Here is a 10383-nt window from a genome sequence, read left to right as displayed (position 1 = left end):
CATTATTAGTGAAGGTCATGATTCATAAGCTGCAAACAGTACCTGTTTGCACTGTGACCATGGGTGCACAAACAAAAATCAGCTTGATTACTTGTGATACTGAAGTATGATTTTGATTATTATGAGCCAGGATCTTAAGGTATAAGTAATGCCTTTTTTTATATGATTTTACAGTTATAGATGTTGTTACCTTATTGGAACAGCAACATCAAAAGCGGAATGAACTGTTCCAGTTTAACTAGTGCTGAATTAACTGGTGATATGTGCATGTCTGAGACTGTTTGACATGCAATCTCTGAAAGTGAGGACTATAGGTGACAGTGTTGATGCATGTTCAATACACTGCAAACCTCAATAAAATATTATTAATATAAAGTTAATAATCTGATTTCAAGTCAATTTGAGAAATGTTTATACTTTATAAAGTATTTACTTATATGTTGACACACAGCTAGAACTGTGTATTGTATATTTGTTGTGTCCGTTTGTCTCTGACAGTGTGGTTTGTGTGTATGTTATGTTGCTTCTTGCTTCGTATGTATCTTCTGGTTGTATTTGTGTGTGAAGAGGTGAGGGTAAGTAGGTAGAAAGTCGAAGTTGAACGAGAGGTAGGTGCAGAAAGACATCTGCAGACACAAAAGAAATAGGTTAGAGCACCTGCCAAAGTTGTGTCCATTGCAGAGGAATGAAATGCTATGTTTGGAGTTTGCTTCCAGCTATTTAGGTAGACATGGTGGAGAGGTGAAAACCCACAGTGCCATCATTACAATTGGCCTGCTATGGAGAATGACATTGGCAAGTAGGTGAGATTGTATCTTCGAAATAATTTTATTATTATTATTATTTTATGAAACCTTTATTTAATCAGGAAAGGTCCCATTGAGATTAAAATCTCTTTTTCAAGGGAGTCCTGGCCAAGACAGAACAGCAACACAAAACAAGAACAAGTCAAAACAAAACAGACACAAGACACACAGATAATATTACAACACAGTCTGACTCTAAAAAATGCTAACAGTACAAATACTTTGTATAAATACAAATCATGAAATCAACAACAACAACGTCAGCTAAAACAACACCTGGATGAATCAATCTCTTGCTTTTTCAATGTGGATTTAAAAACATTCAGAGAGATCAGATGTTAGAGTGACATGTGATTTTATTTTTGTTTCAGGATCCATCCCAGAGACAAGCAAGATGTAGCCTACAGACTGACTTTGGGAGCGAGGGCAATTGCTTACAATGAGAAGGACGTGCTCTTCCTCGGACCTTTCCCCAAACAAATCCTGTCCACTCACAAATATGTCAACATCACCTACGACCAGACGGTCTCGGTCACACCGTCCAAAGGCATCTTTGAGGTAAGGCTGGTATAGTCTGTGTGATTCACCTGCAGGGTTTGTTAACATCACCATTAAACAACCATTAGATGTATTTGATGTTTTTTCTGATAACGAACTAATTTCTTGCTAAATAAATAAAGAAGCTCTAATTTCCACCTGTTTGTCTTTTTATTCTTTTATTAAGATCTGTTGCTTGGGTACTAAAGCTCCATGTGAGCCCAAGTCTCCTTGGGTTCCAGTTCCCATCATGCAGTGGGGTGTGACCACTGTCCTGTTACCCAATTTGTGTGGCGGTGAAGTGGCTGCCCTCCGATATGCATGGAAAGACTGGCCCTGCGACTTTAAAGCCTGTCCAATCTACAGCCGCAGTAGGATTTTACCTGCACCTCCCTTTATCATCAATGCGGCTGAAGGAAACGTTTGGAAAAGTTACTGAACCAGAAACTGTAAGAAGACAAAGTGATAAAAAAAAAAGGTGTACTTTTTGTTTCTTTAGGTCAAAATGAGCTGATTGGACAGATATGAAGCCAGATCGACCAGACCTTAAGTTCAACAAGGCAATTCATGACACTGTGGTGATGAGCTAGATGCCGTCAATATTCAACCAATCAATCCTAGCAGTTAGTCTGGCAGGACACTCACCATCATTTTGTAATTTTTTATTTTTTTTTTAAAGATCAGTCTGTCTGCTAAACCACTGAACATGCTTACTGGAGCTTAAAAACCCTGGGACAGATATATGGCTATATATCATTTTGGTTACACTCTTGTATACAGTCTATGCTGCTACAACCACTGTCAATAATTGCTGGACTGTATGAATGTAGACAAGTATGACAAATGTTTATTTTTATTTGAACAACACAAATGTGTCTTTTTAAATTGAACATAATTTGCACAAATAAAATACAAATCCACAACTAAGTTTGTGTGGGTGTGTTACATTCAAAGCCTAGGCTTTTACCTTCAAAGTAAAACAGATGGAAATGCGATGAAATTACTGATTAATCAAACACGAAAAAATATTAACTGTAATGTCTTGTAACAGCAACTTTGAGTAGCGTACCAACAGTTAAATACCATTGCTGTAGTGTGCCATGTACCAAAACCTGAAAGCATAATAACCATTTTTTAAGTTTTTCTTTGCAATTATTAAAACATGTTATACTAATTAAATTTTGGACATGCTGTCAACTAGGATACAATTTCTGAAATCCAGCACAGATATTTATATACATATAGTGAAGCATGTCAATATAGAGTTGTTGAGTTTATGGTGCTATTGGCACGTTAAGCATAAAGCTAACTCACCAACCACATTGAGTATATTAGCATCAACCATGTTAGCACACACTCCCAGTAATACTGTCTGGGCCTTGGTAGAATATGATGACATACAATAAATAACATAGCTTTGAGTTATTATATGCCTCTGTTTCCTGAATTATTGAACCAGGAAGGAAAAATAGGAGAGAAAAAAACCCAAACATTGTAGGCCATTGTAGGAATAAAAGTTCACAAGGATACTGTGTGACCTTGAATTCAGCGGCGCTTTTAGAATCAGGAGCTGAAATATGAGGTAGAGGGCTTTATGGTGGAGCTGGTCAGGTGGTGCTGATGAGAGGAGCTGGGAGACTGCGGTGTCTGTCCTAAAGAAAAACAGATCGGTACACAGTAGAATTAGAGTCACTGTTTGTGCTGAGTCATCATCATGTCAGCATTAGACAATGCACGAGATAACAAAAATAGAAGTACTGTAAAATGTCTGGCATTTCAGCCATGCTTTTACTTTGCTTAAATCCTAATACTTAGATACTGTGACTCCTGTAAGGTGGTATACTTTTTTCAGCTAACCTAGCCACTTGATATGTTATTTACAGTGCAGGCCTGGAGGAGCAGTTGGTGGGACAAGGAGGGTTATTCACACACTCCAGCAAAAGCAAAATGCTCACACATTCTGACCGCAGTTGTCGAGTAAGAAGACATCATTTATTTCCCACCAAGGGATTCTTAACTGTCTGTTAAACCTAAAGGCTACCATGGTCCCTACATGTCTGACACATCAGCTTTGATGCATCTACTTCAACGTGAAATATTTGGTGTACTGTACATGCAGTATTCAAGGTCCTGTAAATGTTAACAGGCATAACAAAACAGGTAATAAAGACTACATCTAAGCTAAAAACATTGCTGATATTGAAATGTGATATTTAAGCAACCTGTCATGTGCTCCGTCTTGATGTTCTCATCAAAGCCCCGGTGTCTCTGGTAGGCCTCAAAGTTGACAGAGGCATCGTCCTCTGATAGGCTGTGAGGAACCTGGCCATCACCAGGGCGGCACACCTCGAAACGTATCCACCTGTAGCTAAATAGAGTAAAGAAAAGATGTCTGTTTATAAAGAAATCTAAACTCCTAATGAATGTAAGCTGTCTGAACTTCCGTCTATTGATACATGATACTTATATAAATCATGCACTGTAAGTTGATGCATATTGTCAAAAAGGAAATTCAATTAAAATGCAAAAAAAGTTCTAATATGTTCTTTTTCTGCTTCAGTACTGCATAGAACTGGTTAAATAAAGAGTAGATACACATGCTTGTGCCAAAGTTACCATACTACCTACAGTACAGTATGTTTTTGTTTTAGTATTAAAAAAACAAATAATTCTTATTCTTAGTCAGAAGAGATGTGAAGTGGGTGAATTTACTTGCTACATTTGCGTGCCCCGGGACAACTCTGGATGAGATTCTGGATGGTGGGGTGTGAGAAGCCAAAGAAGTCAGCTCCTGATGGCACGATGGGCGCCACAGACTTGGTACTAAGAGAAGGACATGTTGAAAGAGTTCAAATTAAGTTAGAATTAAAAAGTGGTCCAATACATTTTTAGACATAAGGTAGACTTTTTCTAACACCAAACCTTAGAGCACAAAACCTTTGTATTATTTGATCATTTATGCCAAATACCCTCAATCAACCACAGCCAATCCGAGCCTCTGTGGTGAACTTTAGTACCTGACAGATGCAATGGCTTTCAGCAGATTGGAGTGGCATGTCAGGGCAGAGGAGGCCACGATGGCATTCTGAGGGTCTTCTTCAGGCACAATCTCAAACTGGGAGGACAATATTGGATTTGTATGTGTCAGTAAAGTTTATTCAAAACCACTGAATTGTATTCATAGCATCTCAAACTTATATTAATTGATAACAGTGCAGTTATCAGTTAAATGTTTTATTGATTTTTATTTTAAAATATTTTTTTTAAATACTGGAAACGACGATGTAAAATGATGATGGACATGTTGGACAACTGGACTTATATAACAACTGTGTGTGTGTGTGTGTGTGTGTGTGTGTGTGTACCTGTGGACCTGTTCCCCCATCCTTGATTTGGCAGGTGTAGAGGCACTGCTGGTCGGGGCTTTTCATGCTGGCAAAGACTCGCGTGCTGCAGAAGCCCACTGGGTAGATGGCACACTCATCGTGGAACAACGTCCTGTCTGTGATGATCTGGAGAGCAGTCAGACGTTGGCATTTGGTGAAACACATTTCGTGGTTAAGTGTCAGACTTCAGAGAGGCTTTCACATTTTGTCGTGTTGCAGATTTAATGTTTATTTATTGAACCGCCGTCTGATAGTTTAACTAGTCACAGTAAGATAACAGCATGTATGACTCATATTAGTGACCATGGTGATAATAAAGCCATAACACTGACCTCTCCCAGGCTGTAGACTGTTAAACCTCCCAGTACGATGGGAAATACGGGACGACCAGATGAGTCCAGAGGGATGGGTTGCACCAGCTTCCGAGACCCATCTGCTAGTTTTCTCTTCTTAGACATCTTCTTTGGAACTGAATGAAACATGAGAGAATAAAATAATGGGCCAAAGGTGAATGTAAAACCAAAAAAATTCCATCTATTTTCAATATGCATCTGCATTAATACTCACATTCCTCCTTTCCATTTTCCCTGCCTCGCTCTTTCCTTTCCTTCTTTGGTTTTTTAAGAGGTCCGTCCTCCCCTATTGACACCATTGACCCCAAGTTATGCCCCCCAGACAGGCCTGAAGCCCCTGCAGGACCTGAGGCTAATGCCACAGGCGGCACAGGTGGATGAGAGCTTGAGCTAGGCGCTGGCAGAATCTCCCCCTCTGACAAAGACTGGTACTGCAACAGTGACTTCAGTAAAAACCTGGAAATTAAAATGAATGTAAATGTGAAGGAATCATTTTGTTGTTGTGTTTTTTGGAGCCCCGTTATTAAGCATCACATCCATAATATATATGGAAAAACATGCACTCACCTCCGCTCCTCCTTTGCCCTCAGAAACTTCTCTTCTAAGTGGGCAACTTCATCACAGAGAGCGGCATTCTCCTGTGAGTAACAGTCACTCTTTACATTATCATATGCCATATGCATGATGTAAAAGAAAACCTGCAATAAGCTAGTAATAGTTGTTTGACAATTGATAGTCCACTCACAAATATCATGGCTCGGGCAGCCTTGCGCAGTCTAAGGTACTTCAGGCGGTACTTTTCGTTCTGGTTTTTCCGTGGACCTCTCTTCATCTTGGTCTTATGCTCTGAGGAACTGGTGGGGGAGGGGAAGGCGGGCGCCGAGGCACCTGAGCCAGAGCTGGAGATGGTATTCTGCTGCGGAGAGCCGAGGAAAGACTGGGCAGTGAAGGCCTGAAGGGCCTGCTGCCGCTCCTCATCAGTCTGTGAAAAGTCAGGGGGAGTGAAAGAGAGATCTGTTCATATGTACAGGAGTACCTGAGGCTAATGCTTGTGTTGCCTTCAGGATGATGGATGAGAATACAGATGATAAAATAACACTGATGGAGCTTACACTTAAGCTTCTGTATGACAAACAATGAAAGTTACTGAAACCAAAAAAGGGCACGAGATCCTCAAAACTAAAGAGTTGTGCTCTGAAATGGTCTTTGTGAGAATTCCCCTTTATTACTCTTTTCACGCTGAAACACAGATCCAAGAAAAATAATCTGTCACTGCCCGGTGTGCACAAGCCAACATGAGTTTGGAATGAGAAACTTTGGAATTCCGCTTTTGTATCAACTTTAAATACAGGACATAAATAGCAGATATCATATGACATTACACCCAGTTGTCAGATTGTCAGATTAAATCTCCACTGCAAAAACCATACCACTATTAAGGATGTTGAAATGTCATTTTCAACATAAATAAATTGAGTCTTTATCATAGAACTGTACCAGGCAGTGATGAGTATCAAACAGCAGTTTTGGACCCAGATCTTGTGTGACAGGCAATGCCTCAGTATGTATCCATGACCAATGCATTTGGATGCATTTGACCAACAGTCTGGTCAAATGCATTTTCAGTATCCCATAACATATTTGGGTTTTGTGTAACATTGGCATTAGCGTCCCATATAACTCACCAGCAGTGCAAAGACTCCGTTTCTGTTCTCAATCCTCTTGAATCTCCTGCTGCCCTTTTGTGTCTGAAACATAATGTGAGACTGAGGCCAATGCATGGGGCTGGAAAAGCCAGATTTGATTGCCAAAAGCAGGGGGTCAATTTAGATTCCACCATTATTAGATAGAGCAGGTTCAGGGCTTCTGCATCTGAGCACAGAGCGTCCTTTGTTGGGATTACAGCACATAAGTGTCTGCCTCTAGTTAAAATCGTGAAATAAGGTCGAAAAAGCAGAATGGAAAAACATGGAGAAAGAAAAAAATAGCAACAGAAAAACAGATGATTGCATGTTCTGTATCAACTGAACTCACAAAAAATGCAAAATGGAGGTGCAGGTCATTATAGTGAACAGCAGAGGTTGCTGTCAGACTAACTCTTAAACATCATCCTCACCTCACGGTACATGACAGCCTCCAGGCTCGACTTTGCACTGCCAAGAAGAGAACAACAACATCACAGGTTTGCAGTCTACTTCAGAAATGAAGACAAACATTAGGCTCCAGTGTACTTTTTAATACTTTGTAATAAGCCATCCTCACTGTTTCATGATCTGGCTTAACGTCAGCAAATGAGCAATAAAATGAGCAGTAAAAGGAGAGGATTGCTGTACTTGGATTGAACGAGCCCCCTGTCGATGATTCTCTGTTTAATCTCTTTTATGTGCATGGGACGTCCAGCTTCTTCCAACACAATCTATATGAGAAGAAAGGAGAAACACTTACCAAACAAGAAATCTCGCAGCACTCGATAAATGTTATTAGTAACACCAAACACCAAAGTAGAAGAATAAATGGCAGATACCTGTGCAGCATCGAGCCATGTGAGGTTTGGCTTCTCTGCAATTTCACTAGGTGGTTCGCTGCAAAAACAAAAAGTTTAGTATCATCCAGTGTGACATTATTATTTCATATACTGGCACTGAAAGGTCTTACTTATGAATTTGAACTACAATTTATTGGCCCCGAAACGGTACCCTGCTACTCCCCCAGTAGTCTCCCATTTCCCATAGGATAGCGACAACCTAACCCCCCCTCAACTCTATCTCTGAAAGAGTTTAACCTGAGCCAGGCCATACAGCAATAACAGCAATCATACAGGCTTAGTAGTATACACTTGTTAAAAAAATACTATATATATATAAATATAAATATAAGTTATATTCTGAATTGATTCCCTGTAATTTGGACACATCTAAATGCTCTTCACTGCAGCAACCCCACTCTGTAATCTGAATGGATGTATTCAATCTGGCACCATTATAAGCAGCGATGCTACACTATCTAAAGTACGACACAGTAATTGCATGTTTCACAAAGTATTTTCAAACCACCTCTCCAAAGCTTCAGCGGTCCCAGACAGACTCGCAATGCTGTCCAGAGCAGGAAACAGAGAGTAGCTGCCCTGACCATCAGCCTCCATCTCAGACTCAAACGTGTTGAGTGACTCCATAAGAGACAGGGGCCTGCGGGGAGAGGACGCATTAACAGTACAGCCATTATCTGTGTGTCTTCAGGTAGCTCATACACTCAGCTGGAATAACACCAGCGACACTGAGACTGTAACGTTAACACACACACACACACACACACACACACACACAAGTTATCTCCATATTCTGCTATAGTGTCGCTAGCTAACACTTGCTAACTGCTCCCAGCTGCTAATAACACAATTTACACGAGCAAAGATTATCTAGGAGCAAACAGATACATTACATTACATTACATTACATTACACACACACCTCAGTGAAACTGCAGCAAACCAGCAAACCCACTTCTTTCAGTTTGTGCTCCGGATTGTTTGTTTCCGTGTCAACCGGAACCCTCCGCTGTCGCATTGTTTACAAACCGAGTGGCTAAATGCTAACGCTAACCAGCTATCAGCAGCCTCCGCTGTGACGCTGCTACAATGTACGGAATTATATGTTATTAATATGGTTCAAAACGTGAGTGTCAAAGAGAAAGAAATATGCATATTGATAAAGGAGAACGATAGAGACAGTGGCTTACGCCGGACAGTTTCAAAGGGAACACCTTAACCGGATATCCGGTGTAGTTTGTTTAGATTGGAGTCAAAAGATGTGTTTGTGAAATTACAGCTACTCAATGGGGAGCTTTAGATAGAAATCGTATGGACTGATGGCGTTAAAATACGGCTCAAATAAAGCTCAGTATGATTTTTAACTCGTGAAATGATCTTCAGGTTAAACTATGTCAAAGATTTAGGTTGTCTAACCATTTACCTGTAAAACAAAATGTGTATTTTAAGTGTGTAAACTTTCTGCTGATCCCAAGTATATGACGTTTGTTTTTCCCAATCTTTTCACATATCATTTGTTCAATTTCAAAAACAGATATTTTTCTACATTATTTCATATGCTAAAATGTTTATTGGTCTTTATTTACACCCACAGATAATGAAATAACTCAGCGAACTAAGAGTTTGTGACATGTTCTGATTAACAACTGACTGTAACACAAAGAACAAACCAAAAGTCTGAATCAATGTCCTCATCTGTGAAAAATGGCACGAGATGATGTAATCAGTGAATCTATACATTGCGCTGAAAAGAAGCAGTTTTCTGTGATACAAGGACACATTTCAGGGCATAAAATCTAAATTGGTTGTATTTTCTCTTGCATTATTCTTTAGGTGTTCTTATTTAAGTCATTGTAAGTAATTGGCAGTAATATTTCCTCCTCCTCAGGTAGCATCACAGTAACTGTGTCTCTGAATTCCTTGTCATCCATCTCTAGAAAGGAGGATTCATGTTCTGTATGTAGAGGGTCCTGCCATAGTTCACATAGTGTCCATACACCACACTCTTCAGTAGTTAAAGGACACTGTGCTGCTCCAGCAGATGGTAACTGTTATCTGAAAAACTCTCTTTACGGTCAAGATAACTCTCAAAATCCCATTTTCTATAATTAGATTTTCTGTTTTGGCTCTTTCTGGCACCTGTAGTGTTTCCAAATAATGTTGTCCCTCACCATTCATAATTGCAAAGTGACCTACAGTATGCAGTGCACTCATAAATGTTGTGTGGTTGTTTTATGTACCGAGAACAACACACATATTACAAGAACATCTTGCGGAACATATGAATATGCCACACCTAAAACTTCCCACAGTGGAACAAAAAGTCATTTGAATTTATGGATGACTGTCAAACATGAGGTCAAAGTGAGCAAATTTGCAGAGAAATCGACTTCTCCATACTAAATTACACTAGAATTATTGCCTTTTTCTGTCATTCTGTCATGGTAGCAGGCAATTAAAGATTCAGCTTTCCCAATAATCTGATTTAAGCAGTTTCTTCTTATCAGTCTTAAAACCACCAAAAATCACTAATTAAAGTGTTGATATACATCCAATTAGCACTGGCTTTATCTGCTGAGGTTTTGAGATAACCTACATGCCTACACGCATGTTGTTCTGGTGAGTATCTTGAGTACACTTGAGTTCACCTCCATTCCCTTTGGCTGGAAGCAGATATTTCAAAACCTGATCAAAGGACACCAAAACAACCTTCCTGACTGGACCATTAGAGGTAAGGGAGAAAAAAAAAAAAAAAAA

At 39.7% G+C, this 10383-nt stretch overlaps 2 protein-coding genes across 2 annotated transcripts in view; one reads left to right on the top strand and one right to left on the bottom strand.

Moving 5' to 3' along the window:
• Window positions 1–2270, top strand: part of siae (sialic acid acetylesterase) — a 4527-nt gene extending 2257 nt beyond the window's left edge. The window contains exons 6-8 of the mRNA XM_035680420.1: window positions 499–502; window positions 1164–1364; window positions 1531–2270. Coding sequence (XP_035536313.1) covers window positions 499–502; window positions 1164–1364; window positions 1531–1782 — 457 coding nt within the window. The 3' untranslated portion in view covers window positions 1783–2270. The remainder of the gene's footprint in view (window positions 1–498; window positions 503–1163; window positions 1365–1530) is intronic.
• On the bottom strand, window positions 2009–8710 carry tbrg1 (transforming growth factor beta regulator 1). The gene is made up of 15 exons (XM_035680067.1): window positions 8549–8710; window positions 8136–8267; window positions 7607–7664; window positions 7416–7498; window positions 7199–7235; window positions 6768–6830; window positions 5828–6064; window positions 5650–5720; window positions 5297–5538; window positions 5062–5198; window positions 4709–4855; window positions 4361–4458; window positions 4056–4166; window positions 3566–3711; window positions 2009–2995 (listed from the first exon to the last, which is right to left on the bottom strand). The coding sequence occupies exons 2-15, from the start codon at window positions 8252–8254 to the stop codon at window positions 2907–2909; spliced, it is 1638 nt and encodes a 545-aa protein (XP_035535960.1). The 5' UTR covers window positions 8255–8267; window positions 8549–8710; the 3' UTR covers window positions 2009–2906.
• Window positions 8711–10383: the final 1673 nt, after the last annotated feature.

This window comes from Morone saxatilis, unplaced genomic scaffold, assembly GCF_004916995.1.
Source record: "Morone saxatilis isolate NCDOM2014 unplaced genomic scaffold, NCSU_SB_2.0 Contig8, whole genome shotgun sequence".
Lineage (NCBI taxonomy): Eukaryota > Metazoa > Chordata > Actinopteri > Moronidae > Morone > Morone saxatilis.
The sequence above is the reverse complement of the archived record's forward strand: the minus strand, read 5'-3'. Positions and strand labels throughout refer to the sequence as shown.